This window comes from Pezoporus occidentalis, unplaced genomic scaffold (assembly GCF_034315485.1).
Source record: "Pezoporus occidentalis ecotype Australia unplaced genomic scaffold, CSIRO_AGI_Poc_V1 ctg8, whole genome shotgun sequence".
In the NCBI taxonomy this organism is placed as follows: Eukaryota; Metazoa; Chordata; class Aves; order Psittaciformes; family Psittacidae; genus Pezoporus; species Pezoporus occidentalis.
In genome coordinates, this window is record NW_026916158.1 from 7,247,706 (window position 1) to 7,265,995 (window position 18,290).

The 18,290-nt window shown below is 43.3% G+C and overlaps 1 protein-coding gene across 2 annotated transcripts in view; it reads right to left on the bottom strand.

The window, feature by feature from the left end:
* Positions 1 to 17,081, bottom strand: part of SI (sucrase-isomaltase) — a 43,657-nt gene extending 26,576 nt beyond the window's left edge. The window contains exons 1-5 of one of the 2 annotated variants that reach the window (XM_062603009.1): positions 17,055 to 17,081; positions 9,341 to 9,492; positions 1,336 to 1,392; positions 900 to 1,024; positions 430 to 518 (exon numbers count right to left, since the gene is read on the bottom strand). In XM_062603009.1, coding sequence (XP_062458993.1) covers positions 430 to 518; positions 900 to 988 — 178 coding nt within the window. In that variant the 5' untranslated portion in view covers positions 989 to 1,024; positions 1,336 to 1,392; positions 9,341 to 9,492; positions 17,055 to 17,081. Of the gene's footprint in view, positions 1 to 429; positions 519 to 899; positions 1,025 to 1,335; positions 1,860 to 9,340; positions 9,493 to 17,054 lie in introns of those variants that run through there. The other variant, XM_062603010.1, reaches the window with a different exon arrangement.
* Between the last annotated feature and the right edge of the window lie 1,209 nt (positions 17,082 to 18,290).

Genomic DNA, 18,290 nt, shown 5'->3' on the forward strand with positions numbered 1-18,290 from the left:
GTAGAAGATGTTAGTCTTTTGTTAGTTGTATCTGAAGTAAGAATGCACGAATTCAGATACTGCTGCGGATTTCATCTTCTACCGATTCTTAGCATCAAACCCTAATTATTTGCATTCTTGTCCCCCTTGAAACCAGTCTCTATGAATGCCAGAATATGGCTTGACCGCATGGTTTAACAGTCAGCATGTTAATGTAGCAAACATTAATGTATTTAAGGCCATAGTGAAACCTAAACAAGTGAAAACTAAATCATTAACAATTACAGCTTCACTATTAATAGTGCTGAAAAAGTAATGCTCAGGTATTAATAGGAGGCTTCTATATTCACAATGCCTTATTCTTGCTCCATGAAATCAGCAGGACGATTGAAACTTGTATGCATTAAAGTTTTGCTAATAATACTTATTTCACAATTGTTAACTGCTCACCTGTAGATTCTCCATCATCCCAGAACAAGTTCCCAGAAGCAGCATTATTGTCATCCAGAGCAATTATAAGTCCCATTGGATTCTTGCGGCTGTTGAAAGAGAGATTTTCTGTCTTACATCTGTAACAAATATCAAACCAGCCTGAATGCATCCTTCATGTTCATTTTGAGAATGTGACGCTCAACAGGGCTGCAATACTTTGAGAATTACCTTAGATTAGCCCTTGGCTGCCTTTCATTTTTATGTCAATTTATTAAAACACATGGCAAGTTTACAAAACGCTATGCAAATAAACCTGGAATTAATCACTGCGCCTGTCATGTGAACAGTTGTGGAAGCGTGGCTCACAGTTACCCCCATATTTCAAGGCAAAAATGCTAAATACAGTGGGCTGCTACTGGTTTGTAACCTGAAAGTCCCAAGGCCAGTCTTGAAGAAAAAACATAAACCCACTCAGTTTTAAGTCATACCTGGCAACTGTTGTGTTAGCTGGTTGTTGAGTAGGGTAGATGTAGCCTCCTCGCAAATGGAGTCCCATTTTGTCAGCTGGCAGGTACATATCAGTCCATTCTTTTCTCACTGAAATTTTTGCTCCCTTATTGACAGGGAATTAAAACAGAATGGGTATGTTCCATTACTCTCTGCTGTGAACTTTTTCTTACACCCTGAGTTTTATATTAATGCTTCCTTTTAGAAAAGGCTCAAATTATGTAAATATCTACTTGCCAATGGGCACATAAAGGCATTGAGTCATGCACTTAACCCACCACCTTTCTTCCCTTATCTCACCATTTACTTCCTGCAGGGTTTACTTTAGGCGTCTCTCACCAAAGCAGGGCTGAAAATCTTATTTCATCACATCACCATTTACAAAATCTCCCCACAGCTTCCTCTGCATTTACTTACCGTATCATACTCATACCACACAGCATCAGGAATATATGCTTGAATTGAAACCACACCCTGGAAGATGAAAAAGAAATGATATCCAGAAAGGAAGAGAACAATCCAAGCACAATTTCTGCAAAGCTGCTGGGAGGCCACTGAATCAACGTTTTACAATTCAGCAGCTCAATGACTTCGACCCAAAGTCACAACGCTTCAGATCCAGTAGCTCATATCATACCCACAAGTATCTCTGTGTCTTCTTTATTTCCCCCTTTTTTTGAGCTGGCATCTTTCAGATCCTTACTTTCATTTATGTATTTAATAAATGGTTTGGTTTTCTCCATGGCATATGTGTTACTGGCATTAACAGTCACAAGTTACAAGATTCTGCCACAGAATAAGCCACAATCTGTTTTCTTGTTGCAGCTCAGACAAGCTGAAAATCAGCAGAAAAGCTGATTCTGATGGAAATTCAGGGATAAAACAAAGTTGAGGTGAATCAGAATATCAGACCAGATGATTTTGACTCCATGGAGGACTGCAAAATAGGAGGAAAACTTCAGCTTGCTGGGAATCCATCTACAGGCTGAAAACCTGAAAGTCCCATGCCCACTCTTGAAAAAAAACCAAAACAAAACATAAACCCACTCAGTTTAAAGGCAGACCTTGCAACTGTTGTGTTAGCGAGTTATTGAATAGGGTCTATATAACCTCCTCTCAAATGGAGTCCCAGTTTGTCTGCTGGCAAGTACATATCAGTCCATTCTTTTCTCACTGAGATTTTTGCAAAAACCATGTTTGCACTGGCGATAGAGCTGTGGTAATGCTGTTGAGCAAGGCCCTCCGCAATCACTTTGCCAAAAGACTTTACAGGTCTGCTCAAGACAAAGAACTGGATCAGAGCAAATTTCCTGGGATCCTTGGGGAAATATCAGAGCCTACTTTTGTGGTTCAGCTTTTTGCAGCATTCAAAAGGAGGGGGAGTGTGATTTCAGAAGGAAAGGCATATATAGTAGAGGAGCTATAACCTTTAAGCTGAATAACAGAATTGTCACAAGACCAAACAACAAAGGTTCAGAACTTGAAGGTGGTTTCTAATCAGAGAAATAAAGGAATAACAGGACTGGCAGTAGCCTGCCAGACAAAAGAGCTGGAACTGGTTCCTCAAAGTATCCCTGTGCCCTATGAAGTGATCATGAGATAGATACCAAACCAGTCAAACCTACTGAGTACAGGGGAAATACGAAGCCCAGGATCCCACAGTAACTGCTTATAGATATTCCATGTCTCTTCATCAGAGTAGAACCTGGGCAAGTGGAAGGATATAGCAGTAACAGTGTTTAGGAACTATACCATCATCAGCAACCCCAAGATTTCAGGGCAATAACTATTTAGAATCATCACTGTAGAGTGGAATATCAAAATACATCAGTCTTCAGAAAGTCCTTAACAACATTTAGTGTGTTTGATTTATTTATTCCCAATAAGAATACCACAAAGGCTGATGAGTAAACTTACTCTTGCACAAGTGGTCGTACAACTGTGTCTCCCTGAGTGTGAGCTTTATAAAGAGTGCATACAGGGCAGGAAAGTGTAGTAAACATTGAAGAAAAGGAAAGGAATACTTGGAGGCTTTCACAAACACTGAATCAGGTCCAAACACAGCTGATCCTGAGGCTGAAAACAAATATAATATTATTATTACTATTATTTTTTTTCAACAGGCAGAAAACAGTCTGCCAAATGTGAAAAGTGCTATTTCAGAGACAGAAATTCAACGGCACATAGCTGCAACGTGTTTGCCTTTTCAGTTCTGTGACACCAGAACCTGCTTCTATGGGCTCACAGAGTTTTGAATTGCACGTTCTCCCCTACCCATCTTTAACAGCAGAGTCATTCAACACATTTTAACTGACTATTAGCTAACACTGCCCATAAATCTATTTCTTCCAAAACTTTATCTTCTTGTTTGGTGCTAATATGCCCACAGTCGGGAAAAAAAGTTAAAAATTCAGACAAATTTAAATCATGGAAAGGAATTTGGTCTACTGCACAGGCACCAGATGGTTTTCGAACCATCAGGTTTCAGTTGTAATCTTCAAGTTCTCTGTGAGATACACATTGCTTGTATTGTGTATCACAGAATCATAGAATCATAGAATAGTTAGGGTTGGAAAGGACCTTAAGATCACCAAGTTCCAACCCCCCTGCCATGGGCACGGACACCTCACACTAAAGCACATCACCCAAGGCTTCATCCAACCTGGTCCTGAACACTGCCAGGGATGGAGCATTCACAACCTCCCTGGGCAACCCATTCCAGTGCCTCACCACCCTAACAGGAAACAATTTCCTCCTTATATCCAATCTAAAGTTCCCCTGTTTAAATTTTAACCCGTTACCCCTTGTCCTGTCACTACAGTCTCTTATGAAGAGTCCATCCCCAGCATCCCTATAGGCTCCCTTCAGATACTGGAAGACTGCTATGAGGTCTCCACGCAGCCTTCTCTTCTTCAGGCTGAACAGCTCCAACTTCCTCAGCCTGTCTTCATAGGGGAGGTGCTCCAGTCCCCTGATCATCCTCGTGGCCCTTCTCTGGACTTGTTCCAACAGTTCCATGTCCTTTTTATGTTGAGGACACCAGAACTGCACACAATACTCCAGGTGAGGTCTCACAAGAGCAGAGTAAAGGGGCAGGATCACCTCCTTTGACCTGCTGGTCACGCTGCTTTTGATGCAGCCCAGGATACCGTTGGCTTTCTGGGCTGCGAGCGCACACTGACTGCCCATGTTCAGTTTCTCATCAACCAGCACCCCCAAGTCCTTCTCTGCAGGGCTGCTCTGAATCTCTTCTTTGCCCAACCTGTAGCTGTGCCTGGGATTGCTTCGACCCAGGTGTAGGACCTTGCATTTGGCATGGTTAAACTTCATGAGGTTGGCATAAACAGCTTACAGTAATGACTGTCATCAGATATCTGCAGATAACTTTCTTTAAAATGTTTCATGAAGTATCTTTAAAAAAAAAAGGACAGCTACAACAACTCAATTTTGATCCCAATTCCACAGATTATTTTAAAAGACATTTAACTGTAATGTTGAGAGCTACAGAGAAAGATTTCTTACCCATGGCATTGCTATTCATTAGGAAAACACCAAAGGAGGCTCCAGTGTTGTCTTCCAAACACAGAAAGAAAGTTTGAACTCCATATAAGTTATTCATTGACTTAAAGGATAAAAAGGGAAAGTAAGATGATTAAAATCTAATAACAGTATCTGTTCTGGGGTATTTAAAAATGTATCACAGGTAGAACTTGAAACTTCTCAAAATATAGCCAACAATAAAACAAAAATCCTGACACCTTCCTACAGTTCTGTTTTTTTCTTCCTGGCATACATCTCTTTTATGAGAACTTTTTGCATTAAAACAAACACTTCCCCAAATATACAGGTAACACAAGCAAGCAGATGTGATGGATCTTCAGGCAAATCTGCATATAGCAGTACTATTTCTGGGTAATATCTACGCACATCAAGCAAACAACAGAACTTGAAGAGTGCTTTCATCACCTTTCACCATAGATTAGATTTTACATCTAATCTGTATTTCTCTTAATCTTGCAAGATAATTGTTTTTATGTCTAATCTATGGAAATAAGAGTGCCTTGCTTTATTTCATTTCTTTTCTAATGTTGTTTTTCTGTTATTATTAGCAACAAAAACCTTAAAAATTTTAACAACTTTTGTAATAGTTGTTTCCCCTATAAAAGAGAACTCAGAACAGTGTAATAAGAAACAGAACTTCAGTGACTTAAAATTAGTCTAACTTGATTCTGTTCACTGTTAGTTTAACTTAATGAGTCTACACTCAATAGAGCTGTTCAGATAAGAACTATCTTCAAACCTGAATGTACTAATTACTAAGAACAGGTAGCTTATAAGAGGAATATTTAGTAGACATAAAAAATAAATGTGATTATTTCTACAACAGTGTTTGTTTATAGTGAGACAAATGTGAGCTAATATACATATTGCTCCTGAAAACAAAAATGAGCTTCATGATATTTCACCAGGGCAAATCATACTGTGCATCACTTTCTTCAGTAATTTTATCTTGACAGCACATAATTAGTTTCTCCTGTCAAATTCCTCCACAGCTATCAAATTTACAAAGAAAATAAAAAAATCTAACAAACCCACAGAAAAGGTAGAAAACTCAGAAGACATGAGAAATAGAAGGGGGGTGTGTGTATACATATATGTTTATTTCAGTGTCACAGAGGGCTGCTAATATAGAATTACAGTTGTCAGAGCAGTTGGATTTAGACAAGAAGCAAGGTCCTGTTGGGCTGCAGAGTGTCTTAACCAGCAGAGCTGGAAACAACCATGCTATCAAAGGAGACAGCTGAGAAGCAGGATTTTTTTTATGCTTGTCCTACAGCTGTGCTTAGCTAGGACCTTTTTCTGCGCAGCGTTTCCTTGCCAGCTAATGGTGGAGGACACATAGGTATCACAAATACAGGAGAGACAGCTGAAGGACATACATATTTCCATGGCTCACATTCAGAAGTATCTACCTGCATTGTTAGATGCCTAATTAATTTTAACAATTCAGCTCATAACAATATCCAACACTGATATTGTTGTCCCCAGTGAGCTCACTCAGTGCTTACCTTGCCGTACATAAAAGTAAACACTGCAATGTCTTCTCAGAAAAAAAACTCTCCAAGAAGGTTTCTCAAAGTAAGAGGTACAAATTACAAATTATTAATTAATTACATGCAGTCTCTCCCCCTAGTTTCTATTAGTATATATCCTATTTCAACAAAATACTGAAGTCCTCTCTCAAAGTAAAGCAAATGTATTGCTCCTTTATGAAGCTGAGGTAATAGTGATGAATGGTGTTTATTTGAAGCTCACAAGCTAGTTATAAATCATTACTTTACTTTAGAAACTCCAATAAAAACAGCCCAAAAATATTCATGTTAAAAAATATACTTTCATTCAAGCCTGACATTGATTTCTTTCTCTAAAATGTCCATAATGTGTTGATTATGTACTAGATATGTAAGGTTTTAAATGTTTTTACTCAGAGCATTAACTCAAGTGAGTGCTTAGAAGCTTTAGTAATTTCCATATCCAAGCAAAATATATTCATGAATATAGTAATAATATTTGATTGTTTGCATTCCCAAAGTACAGAAAAATCTTTTTTCTATATATTTTCTGCATACAAAGTCAGAAAAAGCAAGAAGCAGACAATGAGTATCATTGTTTGATTCAGCATGTCATCTGATATTAACCCATATGTCCTCAGTCTATCTCTGTTAACAAATCAATGCAGTGAGGAACTCACAGAGCAGCACCACATACTTGTCTGCTGAAGAGAACTTGGATCAAAGTCTAAGAAGGTGTCCATGTAAGAGTCTTATCTTAGAATTACTGAAAAATGCATGCACTGGAAATCATTTTGGAGAGAGAGCCACACAGATTACAGAAACAAATAACTGTTGACAGACATATTCTATCTTGTAAAAGGGCAGCTGTTAAGGGGAACTTTTCCATCATTTGCTGAGTTAGAAGGATGTTAACTGAAGAAGCATGCGCAGCAATGCATTAGTACATATTGGTATTAATTTCCTTCATCAGTAGAAACTGAGGAATCTAATACTTGAATGTTTATCTACTGGTTTTCAAGTGCACATCAACACAAAAATCAAAAATTGGGGAACATTCATCAATACCATCTAGCTTTTAGTAATAACATGCAGTGCTTGAAAAGCCTTTTGTGAAAAACATAGTGGAACTGTAGTAACACATTGATCCCCACTCTTCCAATGAAGCCTCCCTTTTGTTTGGTTGTTTAAGAGTTGAGGGAACACACTTATCTTGTGTAAACAAGTGTATCAAGGATTTATTTCTGAGGGGCTGCTTTTATCCCGTGCTAACATCAGCTGTCTTTAAGATGCTCAAACTCGGAGTCAATCATCATTGTCATTTTCTTCTTCAGAGACAAAATTGCATTCACTTTTATCAAATTAAACAAAAACCTATTGAAAGTGTAGACTGTCCTCCAGAGCACTGTTTCAACATGGTTCTGTTGGACTAGGTTTCTTATTCTCCCTCAATATACCTGTTTAATCAGTCATGCACTACTGAATACCAAGTCCATCTTTTGTGCTCTCTATAATTGCAAATCAATCATTAGAGAGTATTCTAAACAAGAAAACAATACTAACAAGACCACAGAAGTAATCTCTAATTAATTAAACTTGAAGCATTGATAATCCAACTGGCCTATGACTCTGACAGGTAATCATTCTTGGACTGATTTAATAAGCACACACATCCTGACACTTGCCCTTTCTAACAGGTCTTGGAGCTATGCCGTTAGGTTTGTAGGTTTGTTTTATTTATTTATTTCATTTTAGAACCTACATGAGAAGAAAGCAGTCAATATACAAATCTATCAAATACTTTATTTGGAGTGTCACATGACAGGGCTTGCACCAGCTGTTCTTGGTAATGGGTTCAAACTTAGACAGGAGAAGTGCTGTGGTTTAAGCCCAGCCTTAAATCAGAACCACACAGTCTCTGTCTCACTCCCCCCCTTTCCCTCCCCCACTACTGGAGGGATGGGGAGGAGAATTGAAAGAATGCAACTCCCACAGGTTGAGATAAGAACAGCCCAGTAACTAAGGTATAACACAAATCACTACTGCTACCACCAATAAAAATAATGATAATGGAAATAACATGGGAAGAGAATACAACCCCTCATCACCTGCCAACAGATACCCAGCCCGACCGAGTAGTGATCTAGCCCTTCCGGGTAACTGTCCCCAGCTCTACATGCTGGGCATGACATGCTGTGGTATGGAATACCTCTTTGGTCAGTTTGGGTCAGGTGTCCTGTCTCTGCTTCCTCCTGGCTTCCCCTCCTCACTGGCAGAGCCTGAGACTCACAAAGTCCTTGGTCAGACTAAACATTACTTAGCAACAACTAAGAACATCAGTGTTATCAGCGGTGTTCTGAGGCTGAAAGTCAAAAACACAGCACTGCACCAGCTACTAAGACAGAGAAAAATGACTGCTACTGCTGAACCCAGGACAGGAAGTTAAGGTTAGATATAAGGAAGGTGGTGAAGCACTAGAACAGGTTGACCAAAGTGGTAAATGCTCCATCCTTGGCAGTGTTCAAGACCAGGCTGGACAGAGCCTTGGGTGACATTGGTCTAGGTTTAGGTGTTGCTGTCCATGGCAGGGGGGTTGAAACTGGAGAGGGACTCTTCATTAGAGACTGTAGTGACAGGACAAGGGGTAACGGGTTAAAACTTAAACAGGGGAAGTTTAGGTTGGATATAAGAAGGAAATTCTTTCCTGTCAGGGTGGTGAGGCACTGGAATAGGTTGCCCAGGGAGGTTGTCAACCCCTGGCAGTGTTCAAGCCTTGGGTGATATGCTTTAGCATGAGGTGTCCCTGCCCATGGCACGGGGGTTGGAACTTGGTGATCTTAAGGTCCTTTCCAACCCTAAAGATTCTATGATTCTATGACTCTTGATGTCCTTTCCAACCCTAACCATTCCATGATTCTATGCTCGTAAGTCCAAAGGGCAGCCTGGTTTTAGTGATTCAGGGCTGCAGCATTACTGTGACAAATATGATTAAAAAAGCAATGAAGAATGTTCCCATGAGATTTGAAGCACTGGAAAGGAGTCCTTGGGATAGCAAAAATCCCTGTAATGACGGCACAAAGTAGCTGTAAAGATTTCCCTAGTATTGGGGGAAAGTGAACAAAGAGACAGACCTAAACCTTTCAGGCAGAGCTCTCCATATTACAGAATTTGCTTGCAAAGGAACAGCTAGAGTCCTCGCAGAGCATCCATCAGTCAAACAAAGAGAAGTACACTACATGTACAAAAGCGCACCTCACACCCTGGCCACACATTGCTTACGTGGTAACATGGGCTTTCAGAGAAAACCAGTAACATCTGTGTTATTCAAAAAAAGCACCAATGTTACTTACAGCACTCTACCGTTGCTCACTCTCGTCACCACGATGCCAAAGGGGTTCTGCTTCACATCCACTTTGTAGTTTAAATTGGAGGCTGCGGATCCAGTGAAAGATCCCACATGTTCATGAGGGACTTCAAATCTTTGTGTTCTAGGATCAGTGATCTGTGCATATCTAAACAACAGAACTGCTAGGCCTTTAAAAGCTAGTTCAAACAATTTCCATTGCTAACACATAGTTCTGACTTAGGATATTGCCAGTCTTTTAGTTCAATATGCTTATTCTTGTGAAAATACAAGAAAATTAAAATTGAAAAGACTACTTTTTCTTAAATGGTACTGTGCTGTTGTGCTCACATATGCTCCTTGCCCTGATGTCCTGGGTTCAGCGGTAGCAGTCATTTTTTCTCCTTCTTGGTAGCTGGTGCAGTGCCGTGTTTCGACTTCCAGCCTGGCAACAGCGCTAATAATACCGATGTTTTCAGTTGTTGCTAGGTAATGTTTACCCTGACCAAGGACTTTGTGAGCCTCATGCTCTGCCAGGGAGGAGGGGAAGCCAGGAGGAAGCGGAGACAGGACACCTGACCCAAGCTAGCCAAAGAGGTATTCCATACCACAGCACATCATGCCCTGGGGGTTAACTGGGAGTTACCTGGAAGGACACGGGCTTCCGGGTGGGACTCTTTTCTCAGCAGGTGGTATCATTTTCTCTTCCCTTGTTATTTTCTCTTATTGTTGTTGTCATTGGTGGTAGCGGTGGTGATTTGTGTTGTACATTGGTTGCTGGACTGTTCTTGTCTCAACCCATGGGAGTTGCACCCTTTTGATCCTCCTCCCCATCCCTCTGGGAGCGGGGAAGGGGAGAGCCCTGGGGGAAGGGGGGAGGGGGGGGGGCCTCAATTGCTTCCAGCCTGACACCACTCACTGGGAGTGAGTGAACAAGATGTCTGGCTAGGGATTAAGCCTTGACAGTTCATTTTGGTGCCCAACGTGGGGCTCGAGGGGTTGAGGTAATGACAGATCTGACCGGATTAATAGTCACTCATCACAATGCTGATTTACTGGCTCTCAAGGTTGTTCCTCTTGATCTCACAGTTTCAGTATATGTTACCTTACTTCCATCCGGTATTTGCTGTATTAGTGTTTTTCAAGTGTGGGGCTTGGGCTAAGGTTTTTGTCTCATTGTACTTTATGGTAATGACTTGTAATACAATAGAATCATTGATCATGAAACTGATCTGGCTTATGTTCCCAGTGTGGTCACCACCTTTATACTTTGGGAGGTATATAATAGAAGTGCTTAGCAATTACACATCATTTTTCTCCTTCTCAGGTGCTCAACCTGTGAAGGAGACATTCTTTTGCCCTCCCAGTCCTCTCTCCAGACCATTTACAGCATCATTTGAGAGTTTTGAAGGTTTTGAATGGCCTTTTAATGCTGTTGAGACTTGTTTGCTGAGCATGATGGGGATCACCACGTTGGCACGCATACAGAGTGTGTTTTGCCCACGACTGATTTCAAGAGTTGAGCAGAGTCAGGTTTGGGTCTTGTCTGGGGTCAAATGATGATGTAGGAGGACCAAGAGATTTTCCCTGAGGCTGGACAGCCATGAGTGGCAGGGTGTGTGGGATAGTATGGGCAAGTATCTAGGTCAGTGGGCCCCTCCAGTACTTTGGAATTTCACTACTGAACAACTGCAAAATCCAGAAGAATTAGTAAAACACTTAAATGTGGTGTGTGGTCATTCTGGCCATACCAGAGAGGGACAAATCATGCCAACGTGCTGGGGCTTGGCCTATGCTTACAGGGCCTTGTTCAACACTATCCAGCACCTTCAAAAGGAAAAGAATGTTGGTGGATCTGAGGGCAAAGCAACAGTCAACACAGCTACTCCAGCTCCAAGCACAGCAGCTTCACCACCCCCAGCGACAAGTACAGTCGCTACTCAAACTTTGGCTGCAATGAACAGCACAGCTACCCCAGTGGCAAGTACAGCAGCTGCTCAAACTTCGACTGCAACAGACAGCGCGGCTGCCCCAGCTCCAAGCACAGCAGCTACACCACCCCCATCATCAAGTACAGTCGCTACTCAAACCACAGTGATAATCACTGCAGCCAAACCAGAGGACCAATTTGTACCAATATCGGTTGCCCCTATACACAAGAGAAAAAGCAAAAAAGACACAAGAAAGGTGAAGCGAGATGAAGAAACAATGAATTCACCACCCGGTCTAGCATCTGATCAGGAGTCATCATCACATGACAAAGAAGAAGAAGAAGAGGTAACTTCTCAACCTTGGACCTCAACTGAGCTACGGAATATGCAAAAAGATTTTACCCGTCAACCAGGGGAGCACATCATCACCTGGTTACTCCGATGCTGGGACAATGGGGCCGATGGTCACGAACTAGAAGGTACAGAAGCCAAGCAGCTGGGATCACTTGCTAGAGAAGGGGGAATTGACAAAGCAATTGCAAGAGAGAAAGTCCCTCAGCCTTTGGAGGCGGCTCTTGGCAGCTGTGAAAGAAATGTTTCCATACAAGGACGATGTTACGAGTCGTTCGGCCAAGTGGACTACTATAGACAAAGGCATCCAGTCTCTGAGGGAATCAGCCATTGTAGAGATGATCTATCACATCAAGCCGAATAATGGGGATACATCCATAGATCCAGATGAAGTTGAATGTACACGACCCATGTGGCGAAAACTCACATGGAATGCACCGTCATCATATGCCCATTCATTGGCAACAGTAACTTGGAATGACATAGTACCACTAACAGTGGATGAAATGGTTCATCAACTCCGAGAGTTCGAAGACCATCTCACCCCTTCCATCATCTCAGCTGTGGAAAAACTGTCCCAGGACCTCAAACAATTGAGGGACGATCTATCTGATTTATCCAGCTCCTCACGTGTACCAACACACGTCTCAGCTATTAACAAAAGGCGTCCTATTGTTCAAGAGAGGATATACAGGAGGTATATGCCACAGGGTACCCTATGGTTTTACCTGTGGGATCACGGAGAAGACATGACAAAGTGGGATGGGAAACCTACTTCAGCTTTGGAGGAACGGGTGATTGAATTGAAGAGGGGAGCAAGGGCCAAGACTGATCATCCCATGAGAGCTATGGCTTCAGTCGCCGGTGATCAGTTTCCCAGATGGAGTGGAAGAGCTGATTTTACTCCAGCTCCTGTGATAACGAAGAATAATCCCTTTCACCATGACTTAAGTGTCCAACGCTGTGATGACCATTAGAGGTGGAGGTAGGGGAGAATCAAATTTATTGGACTGTGTGGATCAGATGGCCTGGCACATCAGTCCCACAGAAGTATAATGCTCTAGTAGATACCGGTGCACAGTGTACCCTGATGCCATCAAGCTGTCAAGGGGTGGAACCCATCTATATTTCTGGAGTGACAGGAGGATCCCAAGAGTTGACTGTGCTGGAGGCTGAAATCAGCCTGACTGGGAGGCAATGGCAAAAGCACCCTATTGTGACTGGTCCAGAGGCTCCATGCATCCTCGGCATAGACTACCTCAAGAGAGGGTACTTCAAAGACCCAAAAGGGTACCGGTGGGCTTTTGGTATTGCTGCTTTGGAGGGAGACTGAGGAAATTGAGCAGCTGTCCACCTTGCCTGGTCTCTCAGAGGATCTTTCTGCTGTGGGGTTGCTGAAAGTCGAAGAACAACAAGTGCCAATTGCGACCACAACAGTGCACCGGTGGCAATATCGCACCAACCGATTCTCCCTGAGTCCCATCCATCAGCTGATCCGTAGACTGGAGAGTCAGGGGGTGATCAACAGGACCCACTTGCCCTTTAATAGCCCCATATGGCCAGTGCAAAAGTCGAATGGAGAATGGAGACTAACAGTAGACTATTATGGCCTGAATGAAGTCACACCACCATTGAATGCTGCCGTACCGGACATGCTAGAACTTCAGTATGAACTAGAGTCAAAGGCAGCCAAGTGGTATGCCACGATTGATATTGCCAACGCATTTTTCTCAATTCCTTTGGCAGCAGAGTGCAGGCCACAGTTTGCTTTTACTTGGAGGGGTGTCCAGTTCACTTGGAACCGACTGCCCCAGGGGTGGAAACACAGCCCTACCATTTGCCATGGACTGATCCAGACTGCACTGGAACAGGGGCAAGCTCCAGAACACCTGCAATACATTGATGACATTATTGTGTGGGGCGATACAGCGGAAGAAGTCTTTGAGAAAGGGAGGAAAATAATACAAATCCTGCTGAAAGACGGTTTTGCCATAAAACAGAGTAAGGTCAAGGGACCTGCACAGGGGATTCAATTTTGGGGAATAAAATGGCAAGATGGATGTCGCCAGATCCCCACAGATGTGATCAACAAGATAACAGCAATGTCTCCACCCACTAATAAGAAAGAAACGCAAGCTTTCTTGGGTGCAGTGGGGCTCTGGAGAATGCACATCCCAAATTACAGTTCGATTGTAAGCCCTCTCTATCATGTGACCCGGAAGAAGAATGATTTTAAATGGGGCCCTGAGCAACAACAAGCGTTTGAGCAAATTAAACGAGAGATAGTTCAGGCAGTAGCCCTTGGACCAGTCCGGACCGGGCCAGATATAAAAAATGTACTGTATACTGCAGCTGGGGAGAACGGTCCTACCTGGAGCCTCTGGCAGAAAGCTCCAGGGGAGACTCGAGGTTGACCCCTTGGCTTTTGGAGTCGGGGATACAAAGGATCTGAGGCCAGCTATACCCCAACTGAGAAAGAGATACTGGCAGCCTATGAAGGGGTTTGAGCTGCTTCAGAAGTTATTGGCACTGAAGCACAGCTCCTCCTGGCACCCCAGTTGCCCGTGCTGGGCTGGATGTTCAAAGGCAGGGTCTCCTCTACACATCATGCAACTGATGCTACATGGAGTAAAAGGGCTGCACTAATTACACAACGAACTCAAATAGGAAATCTCAGTCGTCCAGGCATTCTAGAAGTCATCATGGACTGGCCAGAGGGCAAAGATTTCGGAATGTCACCAGAGGAGGAGGTGATTCATGCTGAAAAGGCCCCACCATAAAATAAACTGTCAGAAAGTGAAAAGCAGTATGCCTTGTTTACTGATGGGTCCTGCCGTATTGTGGGAAAGCATCGGAGATGGAAGGCAGCTGTATGGAGTCCTGGACGACAAGTTGCAGAAACTGCTGACGGAGAGGGTGAATCGAGTCAGTTTGCCGAGGTGAAAGCCATCCAGCTGGCCCTGGACATTGCTGAACGAGAAAAGTGGCCAGTACTTTATCTCTATACTGACTCATGGATGGTGGCAAATGCCCTGTGGGGGTGGTTGCAGCAATGGAAGCAGAGCAACTGGCAACACAGATGTAAACCCATCTGGGCTGCTGCACTGTGGAAAGATATTGCTGCCTGGGTGCAGAACCTGGTGGTGAAGGTACGTCATGTAGATGCCCACGTACCCAAGAGTCGGGCCACTGAGGAACACCAGAACAACCAACAAGTGGATAAAGCGGCTAAGATTGAAGTGGCTCAGATGGACTTAGATTGGCAACATAAAGGTGAATTATTTTTGGTCTGGTGGGCCCATGACACTTCAGGCCATCAGGGCAGAGATGCAACATACAGATGGGCCCCGGATCGAGGGGTGGACTTAACAATGGACACTATTGCCCAGGTTATTCATGAGTGTGAAACATGTGCTGCAATTAAACAAGCCAAGCGGTTAAAGCCTCTTTGGTATGGAGGACAATGGCTGAAGTATAACCAGGGAGGCCTGGCAGATTGACTATATCACACTGCCAACAACCCGCCAAGGCAAGCGCCATGTGCTTACCATGGTGGAAGCAACCACCGGGTGGCTGGAAACACATGCTGTGCCCCACGCCACTGCCCGGAACACCATCCTGGGCCTTGAGAAACAAATTTTGTGGCGACACGGCACCCCAGAGAGAATTGAGTCAGACAATGGGACTCATTTCCGGAATAACCTTATAGACATTTGGGCCAAAGAGCATGGCATTAAGTGGGTATATCACATCCTCTACCATGCACCAGCCTCTGGGAAAATCAAATGGTAGAAGGGGCTGTTAAAAACTACACTGAGAGCAGTGGGTGGGGGAACTTTCAAGCATTGGGATACACACTTACCAAAGGCCACCTGGTTGGTCAACACCAGAGGATCTGCCAACAGGGCTGGCCCAGCCCAGTCAGAACTTTTACATATTGTAGAGGGGGACAAAGTTCCCATGGTGCATATGAAGAATTTGCTGGGAAAGAGAGTCTGGGTTATTCCTGCTTCAGGTAAAGGCAAACCCACTTGTGGGATTGCTTTTGCTCAGGGACCTGGATATACTTGGTGGGTAATGCGGGAAGATGGGGAAGTCCGATGTATACCTCAAGGGGATTTGATTTTAGGGGAAAACAGCCAATGAACTTAACTGTATGCTGCTGCCTGCTGTGTAATACTTTTATAGCTCATCAACTAGATGTCTCCAGGTCACCAGCGACTAGCCCTGACTTCCCTCCAACCATCATCCCAACAGAGAATGAACTTTGATAGAACCAGATGAGTTCCACAGTAAAGGAACGACCAGCATCAGCAGGCAACGATCCGATACTGCACACAGCCTTTCCTGCCCTGAAAGATTGTTACAAGAGATGGAACCTGACATCATGGACCTAATGGACTCAGCAGCATTATAGGGATTCGTCCATGCACTAAGAAAATTATCTTTTTCTCTTGGTCTGTATGTATATGGATGTATATATGTGGGAGAGTGATGGTATATTGAAAATGTGGGATCTCAACATGACGTGAATGGTATGGAATAAGGGGTGGATAATGTCCTGGGTTTAGCAGTAGCAGCCAACTTTTCACCTTCTTGGTAGCTGGTGCAGTGCTGTGTTTTGACTTCCAGCCTGGGAACAGTGCTGGTGATACCAATGTTTTCGGTTGTTGCTAAGTAATGTTTACCCTGACCAAGGACTTTGTGAGCCTCATGCTCTGCCAGGGAGGAGGGGAAGCCGGGAGGAAGCAGAGACAGGACACCTGACCCAGGCTAGCCAGGGAGGTATTCCATACCACAGCACGTCATGCCCGGGGTGGGGGGTAACTGGGAGTTACCCAGAAGGACACGGGCTTCTGGGTCAGACTCATTTCTCGGCAGGTGGTATCGTATTCTCTTCCCTTGTTATTTTCTCTTATCATCGCTGTCATTGGTGGTAGCGGTGGTGATTTGTGTTGTACATTGGTTGCTGGACTGTTCTTGTCTCAACCCGTGGGAGTTGCACTCTTTCAATCCTCCTTCCCATCCCTCCGGGAGCAGGGAACAGGAGAGCCCGGGGGACGGAAGGGGGGGGGGCGCTCAATTGCTTCCAGCCTGACACCACTCACTGGGAGTGAGTGAACAAGATGTCTGGCTAGGGTTTAAACCTCGACACCTGATATACTGTTCTTCCACCACAGCTTGAATTAGAGCCCAGGTAAAAATACCTTAAGCCTCTTATTAGATGCTTCATTATATTTCATGCTTGTCAGACTGGCTTTAAGGTGACCTCTTGGCAACTTTAGCTGACAAAAGGGGACTCAATGGTGGTTTTCAGTTCCTCCAACCATTGAAAGTCACTTTATGTGTATTTTGGAACATTGTATATGTTTGGAATGAGAACTACAAAATGCAAAAATCTTGTCTTAGGCTGAGATGCACACAAATACATGGAGTCACCTGTTTGCTTTGTCTGCAACATGCACAAAAGCAGGCAGAAAATATGCACATATTAGTCTGTATGAGTAGTTTTACTAAAACACAGAAGTGTTTTTTGTGTATTAGCCATTGTTTTTATTTCCATCCCCAAGCTATTTGCTTCAATCCTGGTGTTTAAGTGGACTTATTAATACATAATGGAACTGTATGTAAATCAGGGTGCTTTATATCAGACCCCTGTAAGAGGGCATACACCTTTTCTAATGTACCAATACAGGGTTTCATGGTTGTAGGGTTTTTTTCCGCAGTTTGTGTACTCCCACATAGTTTTCCTGATACCTTCGTTTATTTTTCCCTCCCCAGTTGTGTTTTTCGTCTTAAACCATTTTGAAGAGATATAAAATAAACAGACTAAAAATGAGTCTTTTGGGGGAATGGGGCAAAAGTTTTTTTTATGATCATAAATTTCTAGATATGTGATTTATGTCTTGCATTTACAGCAGGTAACATTATCTACAGGAAGGAATAACCATGCTTCACTTTGGTTGAGAGTAAAAACATAACAGGAACATTGAGAGCAGCAAAAATACTGATTTTGGAAAGGACAGCAGGGACGTTGTTGTGGATTTTGTTTTCTTTTTCCTTTCTTTTCATTTGAATTTCCATATGCTCAAGAGAAGAGATTCTCTCACTCTACTGTGCTCTCAAAAGATCCCACCTGGAGAACTGTGTTCAGCTCTGAGGCCACCAACCTAAGAAGTATGCCGAGCTGTTGCAGCTAGTCCACAGAAGGACCATGAAGATGCTCAGAGGGCTGGAGCATCTCACCTATGGAGACAGGCTGGAGGAGCTGGGGTTGTTCAGCTCGGAGAAGACAAGTTACGGGGAAGAACTTAGAGCAGCTTCCAGAGCCTAAAGAAGCCCACAAGAAATCCGGAGAGAGACTTTTTACAGGGACATATATTAGGGAAACGACAAGGGGGAATAGCTTTAAACTGCTAAAGCATAAATTTGTATTGACCGTTAGGAAGAAATTTCTTCCTGTAAGTATAGCAAGGCTCTGGAACAGGTTGCCCAGAGAAGTTGTGGATTTCCCATCCTGGGAAACACTCAAGGCCAGGCTAGATGGAGCTTTGATCAACCTGATCTAGCAGCAGGTGTCGCTGCCCATGGCAAGGGGGTTGGAACTATGGTTCCTCCAAATCAACCCATTCTATGGCTCTATGATTGAAAAGTCTGAATCCAACAGTGATGGAA